This window comes from Notamacropus eugenii, chromosome 5 (assembly GCF_028372415.1).
Source record: "Notamacropus eugenii isolate mMacEug1 chromosome 5, mMacEug1.pri_v2, whole genome shotgun sequence".
In the NCBI taxonomy this organism is placed as follows: Eukaryota; Metazoa; Chordata; class Mammalia; order Diprotodontia; family Macropodidae; genus Notamacropus; species Notamacropus eugenii.
Genome location: NC_092876.1, coordinates 11639968 through 11664752, shown reverse-complemented (window position 1 = coordinate 11664752; position 24785 = coordinate 11639968). Strand labels below are relative to the sequence as shown.

The following is a 24785-nucleotide window of genomic DNA, read 5'->3' as shown; positions in this document are numbered from 1 at the left end:
TGTCCAGGGTACCATGAAAATTAATTATCTGAGGTCATATTTGAACTGAGATCTTCTTGACCTATCTGCACTAGGTTATACTTATCTACTTCTCATCGTATCTACACTAGGTTGTCCCCTAGTTTCCTAATTGCTTCGTAGCTGGTCAGATCTTTCTCCATCTAGGCAGAAGATGTTTTTCTCACCCTTAGGTGCATGTCTTCCCCCCACACCCAGATTCATGGGTGGACTCACCTGGAGAAGGCAGAAATGGAGCTTAGTAGGTGGCTAAAGGAGGACTTCTGGGATTTCTCTGTTGTCCTGGATGGGCTGTGTTTGGGCTGCCCAGAGGGATGACTATTCTCTCACTGACTTCTGGTTTTATTCCATTGTGTACTACCTGACAAATGAAATAAGCTCTCCATCAGAACCCAGGAGAGCTCAGAGCAGGGAGAGGTTTCATCTCAAGGTAAAAGAGTTCCCATTCTATTTCCCTGTTTCGGTGGCTGCCCCAGGCTAGTCTTCCAGCTTTGTAGTCAATCAACTAGCATCTATTAAGTCCCTACTGGGTGCCAGATTCTATGCCAAGTGCTAAGAATTTGCTGGGTGACATCATGTTAGTTTATTGGTGTTGAAGCAGGGAGCATCCCTTCAAATCTAACCTCAGTCAATAGAGGCCTGGATTTACAGTCAGGAAACCTGGGTTCAAATCCTTTATTGATTCTCTCTGGGACTCTACTGCCTAGGTTAGTAAAACTCTCAAACTGGCAGTTCTGAGGACTCAGACCATTCCAATGTGGAGAGAAAAAGGGAGCTGATTAAAGAGACCAGTGTAGATGTGGAAGGTACCCTTGAGCTAAGGGTGAATTTGAAAAGCTATGTCCAGATGATAGGAGAAAGGAAAAGCACAGATAATAGAATGTACGTAAAAGGGTGGAGTGACCAGTTAGTAGTGTTTAAGGTTTGCTGAAGCCAATCAGGAGATGAGATCCATGGGTACTTCAGGGTAAGAGAAAGTGCTTTTTAACTTGTGCTTATGGCCCAAGGCATAGTGTCCTTTCTCATTGGAAGTGGGACTCAGCAGCCCCCTGAGTGTTTGAGCAGCCTTTTAAGGATTGCATTGCTCACCTCCTGGTGTGAGGAAGGGGCCAGAAAAGGAGCCCTAAAAATTGTGTGCTTACCCAACCCTGGCCTGATTATCCCAGCAAGTGGGGAATCCCACTATGTGGTTGAAACACATAAAAAATGTATAAAATGTACCAAAACATCTGGAAAGATGATTCCACTCACCATTGGTACATGGAATGTGCACCCACTTGTAGAAAATACAAATTCCAGTAGACCTGAAAGATGAGTTGTTCTCATTACAAGAGAACTCAACAGGTATTGCATCCAAATAGTAGCTGAGGGAAACAAGGCTGGCAAATGAAGACCACCTTACTGAAACTGGATACACATTTTTCTGGAGTGGTTGCAGTGAAGCGAAGTGCTGACAAGATGGTGTAGGTATGGCAATCAAAGCTAATCTAGTCAGCAAGTTGGTATGCCTGCCAAAAGGAGTGAATGACAGGCTCATGAGAATGGAATTGCCACTTGCAGGAAAACCCTATGCTACCATCATCAGTGCCTATGCTCCCACCATGATGAACCCTGATGAGGTCAAAGAAAAATTTTCTGAAGATGTAGAGACACTTATCATCAATGTCCCAAAAGAGGACAAGCTTCTAATTCTGGATGACTTTAATCCTAGAATTGGCGCAGGCTACCAGACTTGGCAGGGAGTCCTGGAAAGGAATGGAGTTGGAAATAGCAACAGCACTGGCCATTTACTGCTGAAGACTTGTGCATCACATGACCTCATCACCAACACTGTGTTTCATTTACCTAAATGCAATAAAACTTCATGGATACACCATCGTAGTAAATATTGGCATATAAGAGACTGTGTGATTATAAGGAAAAGAGACAGAAAAGATGTGAGAATGGCAAAGGCAATATGTGGTACAGAGTGCTGGACTTATCATAGACTTATCCTTTCCAAGCTAAACATTCACATTCACCAAAAGTGCCACCCACAAAGCAAAATGACTACCAGAAAAATTAACGTCAACCAATTAGAGCTCTTCTCTGAGCATGAAGAGTTTGTTGCTGACTTGGAGGGAAAGTTGAGGCAATACACAGTCGGCAACAGTGGAGCAGAAAAGGAGTGTGCAGCTTTCAGAGATTTGGTGTACAGCACTGCATTTGCTCATCTGAGTCAGAACACTCACAAACACTAAGATTGGTATGATGAAAACGATGGGCAAATTCAGCAGCTGCTAAATGAAAAACTCGAACTCCACAGGATTTACTAGCAGGATAGTTCATCCTTCTCTAAGAAGAAAGCATTGAATTCCCTCAGAAACATAGTACTAGCAAGTACAAGATGCAGGATTCCAGGCTCAGTAAGAAGGCAGATGAAATTCAGTTTTATGCTGATAGTAACAATGCAAAGTGCTTTTATGATTGGCTGGGGATTTTTCTGTACCAAAAACTTGTGTTACATCACAACTACTCAGTGCTGATGGAGCCACATTGATTAGTGATAAAGACACGATCCTAGAGAGATGGACTGAACACTTCCAAAGTGTTCTCAAGAGACCATCATCAATCAATGCTGAAGCCATTACCCATTTATCACACGTTGAAGTTAATCCCTTTTTAGCTGAATTTCCAAGTGAAGAGGAGGTTTTGAGGACCATTTGACTCCTTTCATTGGGCAAAGCACCTAGTGCTGATTCTATTCCAGCTGAAATTTAGAAGGGAGGAGGACCTTTGTTCATACAAAAGTCCAACTCCGATAGGCTCACCATGTTGTTGAAATAAAAATTTATGCTTTTTAAAAAAAACTTTTTTATGGATAACTCACATGGGGCAGGCGATCACATGGTGGTCAGAAGAAGTAATACAAGGACACTCTCAATTTCTTTCTCAAGAACTTTGGATTTGACTGTTTGGCATGGGAGACACTGGCACAGGACTGCTCAGCATTGGGTGCCCACATCAGAAAGCATGTTGTGCTCTATGAGCAAAGCAGAACTGAGACAGCACAAAGGAAAGGAAGAATGCACAAGTTTGTAGTAACCACCCCAAATGTTCACATGGACTGTCTGTGCCCAATCTGTGGTAGAGAATTCTGAGCTCCTACTGGTCTGATCAGCCCCAGTTGGACACACTGAAGCTTCACTTTATCCTGGTGATGTCATTTAGGTCCTCTCCGAGAACAAAAGACAACCAACCAACCAATCTGCAGATAAGAGGAAAATCCAGTTGGGGATTGGGATGGGCAGGATTGTAACTGACCATAGGGAGAAGGCACAGCTGGTCAGTTGTTCTTTTGTTCCTATTCTTTCTTTCAAGGAGAGTCACCTTTGCCCATGAGAGGAGAGAACAGAAATGGCTCCCAGAGGTCTGTTACCCAAGGGAAATAAGGAGCTAGAGAATGCTCAATAGTTAGAGTGGATGACAGCACAGCAGGCTGAGAGGAACTCTGACCTCAGTATTCAATTGGCAGATTGGCTTGAAGAGCCTGCATCATTGCCAAAACACCTGCCTCATGTGCAATCATGTGCTCATTGACTCTGGGAGATGAACAGAGTTTGGATATGATGGCTGCACTCCTGTAGCTCATGGCCAAGAGTGAGGATGACTGACATGTGGGTAAGACTCAACAGTTAGTATCACATCAAAGGTCAGGATATAGCATTCCTGGAAAAAAGAAGACCGAAGAGGGACAAGAGATCTGTCTGAAAGGATTTGAAGGATTATCCCTTAGAAGAATGATTCATTCTATCCTTTTTGTGAACAGTGGAACATATGAAGAGCTAAGTTCAAGTTTGAGATAAGGAAAAACTTTCTACAAATTAAGCTTACCCAAAGTGGACCCCATTTTCTCAGAAAAAGTGAGTCTTCTCATTTGAGGTCTTTATTTAAAGACTGGATGATCAATCAAGCTGATGAGCTCACCATTGGTATAGATAGAGAAGAGAAGAGTGCCCGGGACAGAACCATAAGGGATACTTGCAGTTAAAAGTCATGATCTACATAAGAATCTATTAAGGAGAAGAAGGAATTGTGTGAAAGGAGGAGAATTAGGAGAGAGTTGTGTCCCCATAACCTAGAATAAAGAGAATAACAAGCAGGCGAGTGCGATCAGAAGTGTCCAAGGCTGCAGAGAAGCCAAGGTGATAAAATGATGAGAGAATACCTATCTGTCATATGTGTTGTAAACAGGTTTTTCTTCACTTACAGATTAGAGTAGGTGGTTGCTGAGGTCTTTTCTGACACTGAAATGCTAGGATTTGCCTGTAGCATTTACTATTTAATTTTCATTCTATTTAGAACATTCTGAGTTAAATGTACTTTTATTAAGTAGTTTTATCTTGGATTCTGTTATCAAATCTATTTATCATTTTCTTCCATTTTATTAGGAGAATTGAACCCATTTGAATTTAGGGGTATCATTGTTGCTATTGTTTTTCCCTTTGGTCTTTTTCTTAGATGGGAGTATGTATTTTATTATTCTCTATACAATAATTTCTTATCTTAAGATGAGATGGTATTCTTGAAGGCCTTGAAGAATTTCTGAGGAAGTCTCTCCTGTACAAATTGTCATGAGATCATGTAAAGAACAAACATGTCAATCATGCCTGTTTTTCTGATTTAACTCAACTCTCCAAAAGAAGTTTCCAGATTGTATAGTCAATTGATTTGCCTTTCTAGAATGTCTGAATCTTAGGATCATAAACTGAGAAGTAGAAGATGACTTAGAGACCTTGCATTTCACCCTTTCATTTTATGGATGATGGAAATAATGCAGATGAATGAAGAGACTTGACCACTGGGATATAGTGAGTATCTGGAGTAGTGTTTGGATGCAAATCTCACAGACTGCAAAGGTAGAGAACAAAAGACTTTTTGTATTTTTAAGAATATAGAGCAACATGTCTTTCACAAGTTGCCTGATTCAATGTTTGACGGGTGAAATTTCCATGTGAAGAAACAAACCTCAGAATATGTCAGAGTAGGAAAGAGATTCCTGGGCTGTCAGTGTTTGTCTCTTATGCATTTTCATTCTCTTCATATATCGGGGAATGAACCCTTTCAGACTTTGAGATGACAGGTTGATAGAGAAAACGACCTTCAATTTATCTCTTTTTCATTCCGGGTGTCCTAGACCATGGAAACATCTGAAGCTGCTTTATCTTTGACATATAATTTCTGCTCTTAAAAGTTTGACAGGTAGTAGTGAGGTTGGAAAGAGAAGCAGAGACAGAAAGAAGTTCAGACACAAACCCAGATGTAGAGCAAGACGGAGATAGAACTTTGTAGGCAGCTTCCGTTTTCCTCTCTATCCCTGCTCCCCCTTTTTCCTTAGATCATCCTGTAATCAGTGGAGGTCATGAAAACAGCAGGCATATCTACACCCCAGGTACTGTCCTAATTTCTGGGTCTACCTGGTAGCTTCCAGGCAATGTCATTTGTGGCATTGAAATTTGCACTTTAGGGCACAACAGTGAGGATAGAGATGAAGGAGTGGAACATGTCAAATAGAACTATGTGGAGATGGGCCTGTTGAGAGGAGGGCGTTCATGGCTCCTTCTATGTTGACACTGGTGAGGTGGAGGGGGCATGAGTAGTGGGAGTAAGTCTTACTAATTGTCCTTTGTAATGGGCCTCTACCAGCCTCTGTCTTTTGCAGCAAGTTGCCTGCAGTGTCAAGAGTCACCCTGGCCCATATGATGAAAGTTGAGAGGTTTGTCCTAGAGAGATATGAAACGTGATTTGATATGGTGGTGGTTTGGTAAAAAACAGAGAAAGTTTTGGGTCAGGTGGATCCATGAGAGACTGATTGAGAGCCAGAGGAAGAAACTTAGATGAGGGGTTTCAGCCTGATAGTGGGAAGAAATTCCTGGGATGAATTCAACACTGTCCAGTCAAATTAGGTTGAAGGGACTGAGTCTAAGCAGGTGTCTATAAGAAGCCTGTTATTATTCTGGGCAGTTCTGACATCAGGATCCATTTTGACATCTCAGAGGAAGAGAAGACAGCAATGAGAAATCGAGGGGAGCATGTCTTGAAAGCGGTGTAGGGCTTATGCCTCAATGTCACCAAGTTATGGGTCCATGGAAGCCCTGGTCTTGGCAGAAGCCAGGAGCATGTGGATGCTCTGCAGAAGTTTCCCTGAAGTGAATGCTTGATACTCGCCTAACTCTTTATTGGACTCAATTTCAGTCTTTCTTTGCTTCCATTTTTTTCTTTATTGATCTCTAACCCACTGTCTTTCCAAGATGTGGACAATGGATATCTTCCCTCCAGGTATCTTACAGGTCCTCCTCTTTCCCAGGAATAAGACATTACCCCTTTCCCCTCCTCCTGTCAATGGAAATTCCATCACACTTTATTCTTTTCTCCCCAGCGTGTTTATCTTCACTCTGTTTCTACCCCTTAGAATATAACTTTTTCTATTCCTTTTCTTAAAACATTTTTAATGAAAAAATTAAAAATATGTAATTTTTTTATATTTCAGTTTTCAGCATTCTCTTCCACAGGAATTTGAATAAAAAAAATTCTGCCCACCTCTCCATACCCTTCACCTTGGGACAGTATGCGTCCCATCCATCCATTCCTCCAATCTGTCCTCCTTTCTATTGCCCCACTTCCTTCTTCCCTCACCCTCCCCTTTATTTTCCCATAGGGCTAAATAAATTTATATATCCCATTTCCGGTACACATTAATTCTCAATTGCATTTAAAAACCATTTTTAATATTCATTATTAAAGATTTGAGTTCCAAATTCCCTCTTTTCCTCCCTCCTCATTGAGAAAGGAATTCACTATAGGTCATACATGTGTAGCTATGCCAAACATTTCCATAACTGTTATGTTGTGAAAAACTAGCCACTTTTCCCTATGTCCTATCCTGCCCTCCATTTATTCAGTCCTCTCCCTTGATCTGTCCTCCCCCAATAGTCTTTGCTTCTGATAATCACTTTCCCCAATTTGATGTCTCTTCTATTATCTTACCTCTCCTATTGCCTTCCCCTCTGCCTTCTTACAGGATCAAATAGATCTCCATATCCAACTGAGTGTGTGTTATTCCTTCCTCAAGCCAAATCCCGTGAGAGTAAGATTCACTTATTCCCTTTCATCTCCCACCTCTTCCCCTACACTGTCAAATGTCTTTCTTGCCTCTTTTATGTGAAATGATTTGTTACATTCTATCCCTCTGTTTCTCTTACTCCTAGTATAGTCCACTCAAGAATTAATTTTATTTTTTAGGTATTCTTCTTTCAAAATCAGCTCACCCTGTGCCCTTGATCTATGTGTACATACATACATATATAACATATACACACACCCATGTACATATACATTCTTACACATATATAATACACACAGATATATACTTACATGCACACACATACATATGTATGTATATATATATATACATACATACAAATATATGTAACTACCCTAATACTGAAAAAAATCTCATGAGTTACAAATACCATCTTTTCATGTAGAAATGTAAACAGCTCAAGGAACTGTTATGGAACTTCTTATGGCTTCTCTTTCCTGTTTACCTTTTCATGTTTCTCTTGATTCTTGTATTTGAAAGTCAAATTTTCTGTTCAGCTCTGGTCCTTTCAACAAGAGTACTTGGAAATTCTCCATTTCATCAAAGTTCCATTTTTCCCCCTGAAGTATTATACACTTGATTTTTTAATTTTGATTGTATCTCCTTTGACCTCTGGGATATCATGGTCCAAGTCCTTTGATTCCTTAGTGTAGAAGCTGGTAAATCCTGTGTTATCCTGATTATATTTCCCAGTACTTGAATTGTTTCTTTCTAGCTCCTTGTAATATTCTGCCCTTGACCTGGGAACTCTGGAATTTGACTACAATATTCCTAGGAGGTTTCCTTTTTGGGATCCCTTTTAGGAGGTAATCAGTGAATTCCTTCCCTTTTTATTTTACCATCTGGTTCTAAAATATCAGGGTAGTTTTCTTGATAATTTCTTGGAAGGTTATGTCTAGCTTCCACGTTGCTCAAAGATTTCAGGTAGACCAATAATTTGAATATTATCTCTCCTGCTTCTATTTTCCAAGGCAGTTGTTCTTCCAAGGAGGTATTACACATTGTCTTCTATTTTTTCATTCTTTTGGTTTTGTTTTATAATTTCTTGATTTCTTATAAAGTCATTAGCTTCCATGTGTTCCATTTTAATTTTTGAAGAACTATTTTCTTCAGTGATGTTTTGGACCTTCTTTTCCATTTGGCTAATTCTTCCTTTGAAGGCATTCTTCTTCTCATTGGCTTTTGGATCTCTTTTTCCATTTAGGTTAGTCTATTTTTGAAGCTGTTTTTTTGGGTCTCCTTTACCAAGCTCTTGACCCGTTTTTCATGATTTTCTTGCATCACTCTCAATTCTCTTTCCAGTTTTTCCTCCACCTCTTTTACTTGATTTTCAAAATTCTTTTTGCTCTTTCATGGAATGAGACCATTGAACATGTTTTCATGTTTTCTATGTTGCTGTCTGTGGCATGGGAATCCAGAGCTCCACTTGTGAAGAAGGGGACCTGGGTTCACAGCCAAGCTCTACTCTTCACAAAATCTCACTCCACATCCCTTGCTGTTTCCTCATCATACTTGTTCCATGCATAATGTTGAGCTTACCACCCAGCTGCTATTGAGAGTTCCTGTGAGGACACAATGAATGACAAAGAATGGCGAAATTGTAAAGGATTTGGGAGGAATAATGAGCTTACTAGTAGAAGACAAAGCAGAGTTACACTCTAAAGCACTTTGTAAATAGCACATTGGGCTGACAGTCAGTGGGTTTTCAGAGTGTATAATTTGAGGTCAATAAAAATTTTACAATTTCTTTAAAAAAAGTTTGAAAGGAATTTGACCTATTATGTGAAAGAAAAGGAATAAGAGCAGGCATTTGAATTGATATACTACCTACTCAGTACCAGGTATTTTATTCAGAGATATTCACAAATATTTTCTCCCTAGTATCTCATTCTAAAAGTAGTGTAACATTAATAGTGAGCAGGTGAATTATGTTAAAAGGCTACTCAGGTAACACATCCATTTCAGAAATGTGATTCATCTCGAGTAACCAGTTATCACTGGGCTCTTTTGGTATCCTCTTTGTGGCAGATATCCCACCTCATTTCTCTGAGGAATAGGGATCAGCACAGCCATGTCCTGACTTTTGCCATTTCTCCTTTTTCAAGGTCAACAAATTCTTTATTTTGTTGAATCTCTTGAAAAGGCAAATATCGTTTTCTTCTCTTTGGACTTTGTTCTCATTGGGTGTGTAAGTGTGGCAGGTCTACTAAATCAACCATAGATCAAGCAATTAATTCCATGGGAGAGGCACGGCTGGACTCAAATGCCCAATTCCAAACTCTTGCTAGTATATACAAGCCCTATGGGGAGTGACCAATGTCTCTTCAATCAATCTGAGATATTCTTCTGGTGCAGACTTTTTGCACTTAGTTTAAAGACTTTGATTCTTTATTTTTACCTGGATAAGGTAATAACGGATCAGTGATTTTGTGTGACTGATCCATTGCTTCCCCTCCCCCACTCTTAATGGGCATTAATTTTGCCTTTTGTTTACACCAGTTTTTTTCTTATCTGTGAGACAGTTTCATGTTTCTTTGTGATGTCCAGTACTTGCCTTCCATCTGTCTCCTTGAAGGCAGTGTTCATGACTTACAGAAATGGGACTCTGAATCCAGATCATTCTCCACAAAAGTTTGAATGAATCCTCTCTGATTTCTAGGAGCTTGAAAGGAGGCCACTGTATCTAGTTATGTTACACATTTCTAGTTTCACATCTGGGAATATTGTTGTTCAGTCATGTCCAACTCTCTGTGACTTCATTTGGGGTTTTCTTGGCAAAGACATTGAAGGGTCTTGCCAGTGGGTTCTCCAACTCATTTTACAGTTGAAGAACTGATGTAAAAATTTTTAAGTTACTTATCCAGGGTCAAACAAGGAGTAAGGGTCTGAGGCCAGAGTTGAGTTGAGGAAGATGACTCTTCCTGGCTCTGGGCCCAATAGTCTATCCACTGTGCTACCTAGTTGCCTTTGGCAAAGTGGGCCTCTCCAAATGAGTGATTATGGAGTATATCATTACACTCACTGGGGAAAGGAAAAGGAGGAAATCCACACATAAGAACTAAGTTTCCAAGTGAGATTTATTAAGGCATGGTCTAAAAAGCTTATCAAGGTCTCCATAGGACTGGAGAAATGAGGGCAGAGTGATAGGGTCCTACAAGTTTGCATTCAGATTGGGGTGGAATAAATTGGACTTCTGAAGATGCCTGCCCAACTTGTGAATTTTGTGTGGGAAATGTCTCATACCTTACTTTTTTTTTTTTTTAAGAATGCTCTGTCACCTTTGGAGAGTTCATGGTTCATGATTCATGGGGAAAAAGGTATTATCTGTCACATCTCTTTGCAGACCTCTAGTTTATAAATTTTGAGCATGCTATTGAGTTTGTGGGAGAAAGAAGGGAGAAGGAGAAGCTGGGAAAGTGTCTGAATCATTTCTTGACTGATTTATCTTGTGTCCTTCTTTTGAGATAAGATATGGCTTTTCCAGGCCTTGAAGGATTTCTGAGGAAATCTGTACTGGAACAATTGTCATATCATAAAAGGAACAACTATGTCAGTCAGCCCCAATTTTCTGATTAAACTCAACTCTCCCAGAGAAGTTTTCAGATTTTAAAGTGAATTGGTTTGCCTTCCTAGATAAAGGCTGTTAGGATCATAAACTGAGAAATAGAAGATAACTTAGAGACCTTGGCATCCAACCCCATCCTTTGATGGATGAAGGAAATAATGTAGGTGAATGAAGTGACTTGACCAGTGTCATATAGTGAGCACCTGGGGTAATATTTTGATGCAAATCTCCCAGACTGCAACATCAGAGAACAAAAGAGTTTCTGTTTTGTGTTTGTAAGAATACAGAACAACATGTCTTTCCCACATGGTCTGGTTCTATGTTTGATGGGTAAAATTTCCCTGTGAAAAAACAAACCTCAGAATATGTCTGAACAGAAAAGAGACGTTTCAATGTGTTTACTTCTTATGGATTTTCAGTCTTTCCATATATGGGGGAATAAAATCTTTCAAATTTTGAGAGGAAAATTTAGTAGAGAAAATGTCCTTCAATTTGGCTTCTTTTTAATTCTGGGTGTCCTAGACTGTGGAAAAAGCTGAAGGTGATTTATATTTGGCACATAATTTCTGATTTTAAGAGTTTGAGAGGTGGAAGAGGAATGGGAAGAGAGAAACAGAGACAGAAAGAAATGCAGACACAGACACAGAGAAAGACAGAGATAGACCTTGTGAGCAGCTTCTGTTTTCCTCTCCACCCCTGCCCCTACCCCCTCCACTTTTGGTAGGTCAGACCATTCCTTTGTGAGGCCAGCAGGCATGGCTATAGGCCAGGGTCTGTCCCAATTTCTTGGTCGATCTGGTATCTTCCAGGTAATTTAAAGTGTGGACTTGAAATGGGAGCTTTAAGACAGAAGAGTCAGATTTGAGATGAAGTGACTGGAGATGTCAAATATAGCTGTGAGGAGATGGGCCTGTGAGGAGCAGGGGTTTCATAGCTCCTTCTATGTGGACACTGGTGAGGTTGAGTGGTGTGGGGAGTGGGGAGTCAGTCTTACTAAATGGCCTCTATAAAAGGACTTGATGAGCTTCTGTCTTTGGAAGCAAGTTGCCTGCAGTGCCAAGAGTCACCTTAGCCCATTTGATGAAAGATGAGAGGGGCATTCCAGGCATATGTGATACCTGACTTGATGTGGGGGTGGTTTGGTAAAAAGCAGAATTGCTTTGGTGTCAGGTAAGACTGTGGGTGACAGATTGAGACGCAAAGCTAAAAGGTGAGATTAGACGTTTCATCCTGATGGTGGGAAGTAATTCCTGGGATGAATTCAACACTCGTCAGTCAACTCAGGGTAATGGATTTGAGCCAAAGGAGCTCTTTGTAACAAGCTTCTTATAACTCTGGCCAGTTCTGACATCAGGATCTGTTTTGAAATCTCAAGATGAGGAGAAGGCAAAAGTGAAAAATTGAGGGGGGTAGGTCTTGATAACCCTGAAAAAGTTGGGCGTCAGTGCCACAAAGTATGGGGACATGAAGGCCCAGGTTTAGGCAGAAGCCAGGAGCATCTGGATGCTCTGCAGAAATTTCCCTGAAGCGGATGCTTGAGAGTTGCCTGTGTCTTTATTGGTCTCAATTCCAGTCTTTCCTTCCTTCTTTTTCTTGCTTTACTGATCTCTGACCCACTGTCTTTCCAGGATTTGGATTCTGATATCTTCCTGCCTGGTACCTTCATAGGTCCTCCTCTTTCCTGGAGTAAGTCTTTAACCTTTTTCCCCCTCCTGTCCATGGAAATTCCATCCCTCTTTCTTCTTTTTTCCCCTTACAGTGTGAATCCTCAACCTCTTCATACATCTTAGATTAAAAATTTTTCTATATTTTACCCAAATGTGAAGTTTACCTACCTTTTCTTTCCAGTGATGCAACATTTCCCTCTCTTACCTCCCTTCTCATGTATGAACCCTGGTAAGCTACTTTCACCCTTCTCTCTCCTGTCCCTAGGTCCCTGTGGTTTTCCTGCTGGTCTCTGTTCGGGGTCTGAGGGCTGCCATAGCCTGCCAAGGCGTTCTTAGTGAACTGAGTCTTGTTGGTCTCCTGGACATGGTCACGTACATTGCAGGCCTGTCTGGCTCCACCTGGAGAGAACCTGTCAGTGTGTATGTTGTCTGTTGGCAGGGCATCCACAGGTCCAATGGGAAGAAGGGGACCTGGGCTCACAGCCAGACTCCAGACTCCACAAACTCCGACTCCACAAGTCCCCTGTTGTCTCCTGATCACCCTTGCTTCATGCATAATATTGAGTGTACCTTTCAGCTGATATTGAATGAGTTCTTTTTAGGACAGAGTGAATGACAAAGAACTTGGGGAAATTGTAAAGGGTTTAAGATGAAGAAAGTGTCTTGTATGGTGACAAAGCAGAGTTATACTATATAGCACTTTGGAGACCAAGCAGTTGTGTAAATAGAACATTGGGCTGATAGTCAATTGGTTTTCAGAGTGAAGGGCCATCCAGGCTTTGGTGAACTTCTAAGTACTTGGAAACCATGATAGCAAGGAGGAAAGAAGCAAGCAATCCTCGAACAGCTATTGTGTGCCAGACAATGCACTAAGTCATTTGTGCTGAGCAACAAAAACTGTCTTGTTGTATCCCCACAGCAATCATGGGAGATAAGTACCATAATTCCCATTTTATAGTAGAAGAAACTGAGGAAGACAGAGGTGAAGTCACTTGTCCAGGGTCCTAAGACCATGAATTTTCTGAGGTCATATTTGAACTGGGATCTTCTCGATTACATGACTGATCTTTTCTACACTGGGGGGTCCCCTAGTTTCCTAATTGCTTTGTAACTGGTCAGATCTTTCTCTGTCTAGGCATAAGATATTTTTCTCACCCTTAGGTGCATGTCTTCCCCCCACACCCAGAGTCATGAGTGGACAGACCTGGAGAAGGCAGAAATGTTGCTCAAAAGGTGGCTCAAGGAAGACTTCTGGGATTTCTCTGTTTTCCTGAATGGACTCTGTCTGGGGTTATGAGAGGGACGACTATTTTTTCACTGACTTCTGGTCTTATTCCTTTGTCTCCTACCTTACTAATCAAGTAAGCTCTCCATCAGAACCCAGGAGAGCTGAGAGAGGTTTCATCTCAAGGTAAAGCTGTTCCTATTCTATCCCCCTGTTTCAGTGGCTACTCCAGGTTAGGCTTCCAGCTTCCTAGTCAATCTGCTGGTATCTGTTAAGTCCCTACTGTGTGTCAGATTCTATGCCAAGTGCTAAGGATTTGCTGGGTGACATGTTTATTGGTGTTGAGGCAGTGAGCATCCCTTCAAATCTGACCTTAGTCAATAGAGGCCAAGATTTAAAGTCAGGAAACCTGAGGTCAAATCCTTTATTGATGCTCTCTGTGACTCTACTGCCTAGGTTAGTGAAACTCTCAGACAGGCAATTCAGAAAACCCAGACCATTCCAATGAGGAGAGAAAAAAGGAGTTGGATAAAGAGAGCAATGTGGATGTGGAAGGAACCTTTGAGTCAAGTTAGACTTTGAAACAGTATAACCAGATGACAGGAAAAAGGAAAAGGCCAGATAATAGAATGAATGTAAAAGGGTGGAGTGACCAGTAAGAGGAGTTTAAGGTGTGCTGAAGGCAATCAAGAGATGAGATTCATGGGGACTTCAGGACAGCAGAAAGTGCTTTACAGGTGTGCTTATGGCCCAAGGCATAGGGTCCTTTCTCATTGGGAATAGGACTCAGCAGTCCCCTGGGTGTATGAGCAGACTTTTAAGGTTTGCACTGGTCACCTCCCGGTGTGAGGAAGGAGGTTAGAAATCGTGCCCTAAAAATTGTCTGCTTACCAAACCCTGGCCTGATTACCCCAACAAGTGGGGAATCCCACTAGGTGGTTGAAGCACACAAAAAAGTACAAAATGTAGAAATCTGGAAATTTGATTCCACTCGCCATTGGTATATAGAATGTGCACCCACTTGTAGAAGACACAAAATCCAGTAGATCTGAAAGATGAGTTGTTCTCACTGCAAGAAAACTCAACAGGTATTGCATCCAAATAGAAACTGAGTGAAACAAGGCTGACAAATGAAGACCATCTTACTGAAGTTGAATATGGATACACGTTTTTCTGGAGTGGTCCCAGTGAAGGGGAGTGCTGACAAGGTGTTGTAGGTATGGCAATCAAAGCTAACTAGTCAGCAAGTTGGTATGCCTGCCAAAAGGAGTGAATAACAGGCTCATGAGAATGCAATTGCCACTTGCAGAAAACCCTATGCTAACATCCTCAGTGCCTATGCTCCCACCATGAGGATCCCTGAGGAAGTCAAGAAAAAATTTTTCTGAAGACCTAGAGACACTTATCATCAATGTCCCAACAGAGGACAAGCTTATAATTCTGGGTGACTTTAATACTAGAGTACGCTCAGACAACCAGACTTGGCAGGGAGTCCTGGAAAGGAATGGAGTTGGAAACAGCAACAGCAATGATCATTTACTGCTGAAGACCTGTGCATCGCATGACCTCATCACCAACACTGTTTTTCATTTACCTAAATGCAATAAAAGTTCATGGATACACCATCATAGTAAATATTGACATATAATAGACCATGTGATTGTAAGGAGAAGATACAGAAAAGATGTGAGAATGGCAAAGGCAATGTGTGGTCCAGAGTTCTGGATTGATCACAGACTTATCCTTTCCGAGGTAAATATTCACATTCACCAAAAGTGCCACCCTCAAGGCAAAATGACTTCCACAAAAATTAACGTCAAGCAATTAGAGCTGTTCTCTGAGCATGAAGTTTGGTGCTGACTTGGAAGGCAAGTTGAGGCAACACACAGCTGGCAAGAGTGGAGCAGAAAAGGAATGTACAGCTTTCAAAGATTTTGTGTAGAGCACTGCTTTTGCTCATCTGGGTCAGAACACTCACAAACACCAAGACTATTTTCATGAAAATGATGGAGAAATTCGGAAGCTGCTAAACAAAAAACTAGAACTCCATAGGATGTACCAACAGGATAGTTCATCCACCTGTAGGAGGGCAGCATTTAATTCCGTCAAAAACAAGGTATAAGCAAGTACAAGATGCAGGATTCCAGCCAAGCTCAGTAAGAATGCAGATGAAATTCAGTTTTATGCTGACAGTAACAATACAAAGCGCTTTTATCATTCCCTGAAAACTTTTATGGACCAAACACCTGGAATGAGCAGCCAGCTGAGTAGGAGGTCAGCTAGAAGTGAGTACTATCAAAAAATCTAAAGAAAAGATAATATCATGAGAAGAGAATGGGTGATAGTATCAAAGGCTATGGAGAAATCATAGATTGTAAATGGGAAAAGGATTGTAGATTAAACAATTGAGATATTATTAGTTATACTGGAGAGAGGTAAGCAATGAAGGGAGAAGAGGGAAAGAAAGGAAGAGAAAGAGAGAGAGGGAGGCCTGGAGAAGTTGTAATGTCTCCCCAGATATACCTAGTTTCATGTCAGAAGTCAAGCAGGATGGGGAGATGCATGCAGGGCAGAGCGTTTCGGGGTGGTTGAAGGAGTAAAGTATTTGTAAGTAAGAAGACATTGGGAGGGAGATGTCATCACTCTCTTCAAGTGTGTGAAGGGTGGGAAATAGTAAAACATTCTTTTTCTTGCATGACTAGGGGCCTTTGATATGAGGTTGGATCATCAGTTGTTAAGGATATTAAAGGATAGAATTCTGTACAAGTATGTGAAAGGAGAGTCCCTCTGAGGTCCTTTCCTGCTGTGAGATTCTGTGGCTGCCTGTATGCTTTGATGGCAAGGTTCCAGATGTAACTCTCTTCTGATGGGGATAGCACAGTCCAGAAAGGGTTGCATGTTAAAATCTTGCTTTCTCTTTCTCGTTCTCAGAGGGCATTGAGGGGAGACATAAGACATATCCAACATTCCACCACACAAACTATTCTGACAAAGAAGTGGGTGACCTCCTGGACCTCTCAAAGGCAAATGTCAGAAACCACAAGGATCGTATCTTCATGACGATCTGTGACCTTGCAGAGGGAACCTTATAGTAAGCAGCCTCAGGAACTTCTGCCCTCATAGAGCACACATATACCAAGACTGTCTTCTGTCACCTAGGAGCATCTGCCATTCCTTCTGCCCGTCTGGGAGAGGTGACCTTTCATCTGCTTAGTTAAATGCTTCAAGTATCCAAATTTTGTTTTAGGGCCCCCATTGTACTTTGTGCCCTCATGCTTCATACAAATTACCTACATTCTATTTCCCATTTCCAGGCCCAATAAAATATTGCCTTGGCTCCCAGGAGTCCCTTCTTCTCCTTCTGCTTTACTCATTGCTATTTGCAGGAGTTCAGTGTTGGTGGGAGGAATGCTGATCCCAGGGTAAGTACATGCACGTTTGAGTCGTGGCTCAGACACTGGATAGATGACCCTAGGTCACTCACGTGGCTCCTTTGACCTTCTGTTATTTTATCTGAAGAATGATAACATGCCCAGTGTCTAGTTCACATGTTTGTCCAGTGATCTTGAACCAAGAATTCACTTCTTCCTCTATGCCCCACAAAGCTTTTTTTGGTTTCCTCGACTTCCTAGGCTTTTTAAAAAATAATAACTCCCCTGACATCCAGTTGGAAGGCTAATCAGGTTTTTCTTCTCCCTAAGTTCTTGCTGAAACTTTCACTTCTCTTTTTTCCTTCTGACTTCAATTATGGTAGAAGTCTATTTCTCTTTCTCAATGACACTAACAAACAGACAGCAAAAACAGGGCAAGAAACATACACATGCCATTCCTTTCATTCCTACAAAGAAAGGGAGAACTAACTCTCTTAAATGCCACAGTATTTCACTTCCATTGTTCTTTCTCCCATTTACTGGGAAGATAGGATATGACAAGAATAGTGGCCCCCACCAGGAAATAAGAAATACAGGTAAAGGGGTATAGAAAGTTATTTGGCCCTACAGGACAAAAGAGAAGATGGAGACAAGGGCAGAGAGGGATGATAGAAGAGAGAGCAGATTGGTGATGAGGGCAATTAGAATGCTCGGTGTTTTGGGGTGGGAGGAGGGGACAAAAGGGGAGAAAATGTGGAACCCAAAATTTTGTGAAAATGAATGTTAAAAGTTAAATAAATAAATAATTGAAAAAAAAAGAATAGTGGCCCCCACTGAGAATGTCTCTTTTCCACTCCCATTTGCCTCACCAAACAGGGGTCTCTTCAGTGTAAGATGAAGGCTTGTTTGTCACTGATATGACTATTTTCCCCACCCTGAATTTCCCCCTTTTTTCTCTACCTCAAATCAGAAGTCTTATTCTTGCCTCAAGTACCCGTATGTTTTCTTTTCCATGTTGAATGAGTTTGCTTCCAATTATTCCATGGAATAGGAGGTGGGCCAGTTTATATATTTATCCATCCATGGATCCATCCATCCATCTGTCATTCCATGCATCCATGCATCCATCCATCTGTGCATCCATCCATCCATCCATCCATCCATCCATCCATCCATCCATCCATCCACCCATCCACCCATCCATCCTTCTCTTTATATATGCACTTAATAGTATTTTATTTTTTCCCAGTTACATATAAAGATGGTTTTCGTCATTCATTTTTGTAAAATTTTGAGTTCCAATTTTTTCTCCCTCTTTTCCCTCCTCACTCTTCAAGATAGCAAGCAATGGGATATAGGTTATACATTTAAAATTATGTTAAACAGATTTCCATTTTGGTCATACTGTGAAAGAAGAATCAGAACAAAAGGGAAAAATCACAAGAAAGAAACAATAAAAACTATGGGAATGGTACACTTCCATCAGCATTCAGATCCCATAGTTTTTTCTCTGGATGAGGTTAGCAGTTTCCATCATGAAACTTGGATCATTGTGTTGCTAAGAAGTGCTAGGTCTATCATAGCAGATCACTGTACAATGCTGCTATTACTGTTTACACTGTTCTCCCTCAGGTGGTATATTCTTTCAGGTCCATAGTACAAGGAGAATTTGACCAAGTGATGGGGTTTGGTGGCTTCCTTCCAGGGCACCATCCCGAAACTTCTTTTATTAGTTTCCTTTTCTAACCACCATGAGTTCACCCCATTCCCTTTTACTATGTGCCCCGTGACACTTCATATTCTAAGGTATCAGGATAAGAGGTCCTTCACTGCTCTAACTTATTCCTTCTTTATTATATGCCAAGTGTTTAAAGAACCACAAGGTTGACAAATGGAAAATTCCACTGTTGTTAACAAGTACCTTAGTTCTGGTTTGCTCCATAGAGAGTATTTCCACCCTCAAATCCTGGTTATGTTCCCAAGACTAGGAGGATCTATTTGGGCCTGAGGAAGTGATAAAAAATCCTAGCCTGCATTTAATGCACAATAGAGGGGAAACATTCAAAAATGAAATTCTGAAGACTCACCATTCTATGAGGAGAGAGAAAGGGAATTGCCTGAAGAGATCAATGTAGATGCACAGGGAACTCTTGAGAGCACTTAGACTTTGAAAAGCTATATGCAAATGTTGGGACCAAAGACTAAGACAGATAACACAAGATGGATGTAAAAGGATTGTTTGAGGTGTGCTAAAGCCAATCAAGAGCAGAGATTGATGAGGCAACTTTATGAGGGGCTTTCAAAGCTGACTTGTGGAAAAGAGGAAAATCAAGGAGGTGATTAGAGCACAGATTGGGATGGACAGGATGATAACTGACAGTAGGGGGAAAGCAGTGCTGTTCAGTTCATCTTTGCTCTTGTGCTTTCTGCCAAGGAGAGTGACCTTTGCACTGGAGAGGCTAGAACCAAAAGGGTTCACAGAGCTCTGCTCCCCAGTGTAAGTAAGGGGATAGAGAGTGCTCAGCAGCCACAGAGGAGCTCAGCTCATCTGGCTAAGATGAAGTGTGATCTCAAGGTTCTGGCAGACAGGATTCAAGAGTCCATGTCATTAACATTTGAAATATCTCCATTCAGTAAAGACTTGTCCAGAACCTGGTAAGTACTAGACTCTTGCTACTGCTGGAGTAGGTGTGAAGGCAGAAACAATTCCTACTCTCATGGAGCTTCCGTTCTAATGGAGGAGACAAGAAACGAATGTAAAAATATACCCCCTCCTCAATATGGAGCAAAAGCAAATAGGCTATTAAGTGCTAGCTAGATTGGGTGGAGGGCAATAGCAATATGTTGATATCAAACAGCCTGGCTCTTTCATAGGCTAATAGCTTTACTACAGGTGAATGACTTAAAACAAACTTAGGAAAAGGACAAAGTTTCTGGACCTCAGGTATTTCTCAAAGAAGCTTAGAAAGGGCAAATGAAAGGAAGGACAGAGATAGAATGGACACATAAACATTCAACTTCTTCTTGGAGGAGGAGACATGGGGGAAGACAGTCACCATTTGCTGTTGTTTCTGTGTCAGCTTTGTGTAGCAGTCCATCCTATCTCCATCTCCATCTCCATCGTCTTCTCACCCAATTTATCACTCTGCTTATGCTGACTCAAGGTCTAGTAAACCTAATGGGGCTTCATCTAAAGCCATGGTGATGACTCCTGATATCTTTCCCTTCTCCTCATAAACCCATTCCTGTTCAGTGTCTGAAGCTGGTCTTTAGAATCTTGAATACTGGAATAATAGCACACCAGCATGTGTACATCACTACCTCTGTTGTCTGAAGTCACCGCACTCTGTAGGCTGAATCAAAGCTGATTGAGACTAGTGTTTATTTGAAACTAATTTATATATGCACATACCATGTTCCTGATAAGATAAAATGTGCTCTTTAAGGACAGGGAGTGTCTCATATTTGTTTTTGTAACCTTAGAGTCTAATACAGCACTTGGTATAGTTAAGTACTTCATAAATGCTTGATTGCTCAACTGATTAGGGAGGTGATAATCCAACTATAAGATCACATCTGGTGGCAACATGGTATAAGAAAGACATTGATCCTCTGGAGAGGGTCCTGAGGAGGGAAACCAGGATGAGGAACGATCTCAAGTCCATGGCATATGAGGATCATGTACAAGATCTGGACATATTTTTACTGAAAAGAAGAGGACTGAAGAGGGCTGGGAGATCTGTCATAGAGTATTTGAAGGATTTTCACATAGAAGAGTGATTAGATCTATTCTTCTTGTGAACAGTGGAAGATATGAAGTCTCTAATGCCAGTTTTACATATGGAAAAACTTTCTAAAAGTTAGAGCTGACCCAAAGTGGAACCCATTTTCTCAGAGAAAGTGCACCTTCTCATTTGAGGTCTTTATTTAAAGACTGAATGATTAATGTAGCTGATGAGCTCACCAGTGGTATAGACAGACAGGAGAATCTGCATGAGAGAACTCTGAGGGATTATTTATAGTTAAAGATAGTTAAAGAGAGCCAGTTATGGAATAAGAAATGAGTCTCTGAGAAGGAATTGTACTTTATCCCTTCAGGGGGTGCGAGAGTATTTCTCTCTTATCCCTCTATAATTGGATCTTCCATTTTTCAGTGAAGCTAATCTTCCATTAAGAAGCTCTGGGTCTAACAAAGAGCAGGCTCAGATATTTAAGTGAAGATACCAGTGGAGAGCTTTGTCGGCTATGCTGGTAGACATACCACATCTAGGGGAAAAGGATGATGACACCACAAAAAAAAAGGACATCAGGGACTTGCAGGGCTGGGGCAGCTAGTTCCTTCAGTCGTGTGTGTTAACTACCTATACTCCCCTGCAACAGTTTACTTTATGTTTGAGTTCACTCTTCCCTTTAATTTTGTGTACATTTTTTTGGTGTATGTGTCCCCCAGTTTATAAGAGGTTCTTTTGCAGCTATTTTTCCTATAATTCTGTCTGAGCAAGTGTCTTTGCTTTGAGCTAATTTTGTCCACAGGTTGACCACTGCAGTGGCTTGTCCCTCCTATGGCGTTATATTCACTTTGTTTCAAGCTGTGTTATTTTTGGATTAAAGTACATTTATCTTTGGCTTTTACAATATTGTCTTCCAGTACTTCTCCCCGTCCATTTTAAAAATAAAAAAAAATTAATTAATTTATTTGTTTTCAGTTTTTATCAATCTCTTTCATAAGTCTTCAGTCTTCCTCCTCTCCTTTCCCCCTCCCTCCACAGGATGGCATGCACTCTTATATGGGTTCCCCACATACATTCTTATTAAACACATTTTTGCATTAAGCATGTTGCATAGAAGAATTAAATGGAATGGGATAAACCATGAGAAAAAAATAAATCCAAATAAAACACAACAGAAAAGAACAGAGTCTATTTCATTCAGCGTCCTGATTCCATAGTTCTTTCTCTGGATGTGGATGGCATTCTGCCTCAAGAGTCCTTTGGGGATATTTTAGGTCCCTGCATTGCTGTGAAGGGCTTAGTCTACCAGAAATAGGTCTCCAACTGTGGCTGTTACTATGTATAATGTTCTCCTAGTTTTGCCTCACTCAGCCTCAGTTTAGAGAAAACTTTCCAGGTTTTTCTGAAGTCCAACTTCATCATTTCTTATAATACAGTAGTATTCCATTTCATTCATATACCACAACTTGTTCAGCCATTCCCCAAATGATGGGCATTCCCTCAATTTCCAGTTCTTGGCCACCACAAAGAGAACTGCTCTAAATATTTTTGTACATGTGGGACCTTTTCCCATTTTTATGATACCTCTGGGATACAGCCCTAGCAGTGATATTGCTGAGTCACAGGGTATGCACCTTTTTGTAGCCCTTTCGGGATAGTTTCAAATTGCTCTCCAGAATGGTTGGATTTGCTCACAGCTCCACCGATGATGCCTTACTGTTTCTATTCTCCCACATCTTCTCCAACATTTATCATCCTCCTATTTTGTGATGTTAGCCAATCAGATAGGTGTGATGTGGTACCTCAGAGTTGTTTTGATGTGCATCTCTCTAATCAACAGTTATTTAGAGCATTTTTTCATATGATTATAGATAGCTTTAATTTCTTCCTCTGAAAACTACCTGTTCAATCCTTTGACCATTTATCAATTGGGGAATAACTTGTATTCTTGTAAATTTAACTCAGTTCTCTCTATGTCTTAGAAATGAGGCCTTTCGCAGAGACACTAGTTGTAAAAATTCTCTCCCAGTTTTCTGCTTCCTTCCTAATCTTGCTTGCATTGGGTTTGTTTGTGCAAAACCCTTTTAATTTATTTTAATCAAAATTATCTATTTTGCATTTCACAATTATCTCTATCTCTTGTTTGGTCACGGATTTCTCCATTCTCCATAAATCTGACAAATACACTATTCCTCACTCCCCTAATTTGTTTGTAGTATCAACCTTTATACTTAGATCAGGGAAACATTTGGGCTTTTTTCTTGTATACGGTGTCACGCATTGGTCTGTGCCCAGTTTCCGCCATGCAGTTACCCAGTTTTCCCAGCAGTTTTTATCAAACAGTGTGTTCTTATCCCTGAAGCTGGGGTCCTTGAGTTCATCAAACAGTAGACTGGTATATTCATTGATTCCTGTGTCATAAGTACCTAACGTGTTCCATTGATGTACTCCTCTAGTTCTTAGCCAGTACTGAGTGATTTTGATGATTTTTGCTTTATAATACAATTTGAGATCTGGTAGGGCTAGACCACCTTCCCTAGGATTTCTTTTTATTAATTCCCTTGTCACTTTTTTTAGTACTTGTAGTGGAGTCATGTGTGAATCTGATTGTGATTCTTTTGTGCTTAAACTCTTTCTTTTTGATGTCTTTTAAAACTTGTAAGTTTTGGATATTGACTATGACATCCCTGGTTGTTTTCAGTTTGTGTATTCCAGAAATCACTGGATAATTTATCCTATTTTCACACCGCCTTCTGTTTCTTATAGATTGGAGAAAATTTCTTTTATGATTTCTTGGAATACAGGAGGCAGCTTTTTTGTTTTGTTATAATTCTTTTGACAGATTGAGGATTATTAAATTCCCTCTCCTTGATCAGCTTTTTAGGCCATTTTCTTTTTATAGCAGATAATACGTATGGTCTTCTAACTTTTCTGTCTATTGACTTTGTTCTAATATTTCTTGTCTCATTGAATTCTGTTTTCTTCTATCCGTTTTTCAAAGAGTCCACTGTTGGGTAATGTTTGACCTTTCTGTTCTAAGCTATTTATTGCCCAGCAATTCTCCCTAGAAACTTTAATAATTCCATGAAACATTTCTTGTTTTATTTCTTCTTTATTTCTTATTCCATGAAACATTTCTTGTTTTATTTCTTCATTCAGTCTTGAAGTCTTTATGGTCAAATCCTACTATTTTCTGAGGCTCTACTTGTACTTATTGTGTACTTCATTGCTTCTTCTGTTTTTATCTCTTTGCATTCTTTTAACCCACACTATTTTTTCCATTGTTTTCACAGTTCTGTTCTGTTTAATTATTCCTCCCACCTCAGGTCCTAGATTGGGACTTTGAGACATCTCTACCTCCTCCCACCCTCTTGAATAGGAGTGAGCAGTCTTTGCTTCAATCTGTCTGCTCTCTAATTTACAAGCTGCTGCCTCTATCCTGCCATGGTTCTTCATGGGGTCACTGTGAGCAAGCTCTGCCCTTTGTCACTATCAGCCTCCTGGTGGTTTCAGCCCTGTGTCTACCTCATTCTTCTTGAGCGATCATCAACCAAATATTGGCACCATCTCAGGATGTGGTCTTGACAGGTCTTGACTCGGTGTCACAGATTGTCTTGGTTTAATGACTGCTAGAACGCCGTATGGCACAGGCCATGTCAGCCCTGCATTGTCTTCCTCCCTGATTAATTAATCTTTGGTAGTTGGCCTTTTCCTGTGCTGTGGCTCTGATATAAGTTCTGACTTTAGGTCTTTTTAAGGGGTCTGAGCCTTATGTACCCTGCCTGGCCTTATTCTACAGTGTGAGGGAATGTAGAGGGTGACACCTGAGATTCAATTTGAAGTAAGCTATGTTTCTATGCAGCAGTGGTAAGAGGCAATTTCTTTCTTATGTGGGGCCCCTTGGACAGAGAAATGGAGGGAGGGTATGAGATGTTGTTTATGAACAATGGTTTGGAGGCTATTTTTACTATAATAGAGAGTAAAGTAAAGTAGTACTATGAAATGCTCCTGGAGTAGGAGCAGATCATGTAAGTTTTTAATGCCAGACTAAAAAGGTTGCATTTCAT

At 40.7% G+C, this 24785-nt stretch overlaps 1 protein-coding gene across 1 annotated transcript in view; it reads left to right on the top strand.

The window, feature by feature from the left end:
- Positions 1–11479: 11479 nt before the first annotated feature.
- The window catches only part of LOC140507329 (cytosolic phospholipase A2 gamma-like), a 66812-nt gene continuing 53506 nt past the window's right edge, over positions 11480–24785 (top strand). The window contains exons 1-2 of the mRNA XM_072615443.1: positions 11480–11533; positions 12657–12811. Coding sequence (XP_072471544.1) covers positions 11480–11533; positions 12657–12811 — 209 coding nt within the window. The remainder of the gene's footprint in view (positions 11534–12656; positions 12812–24785) is intronic.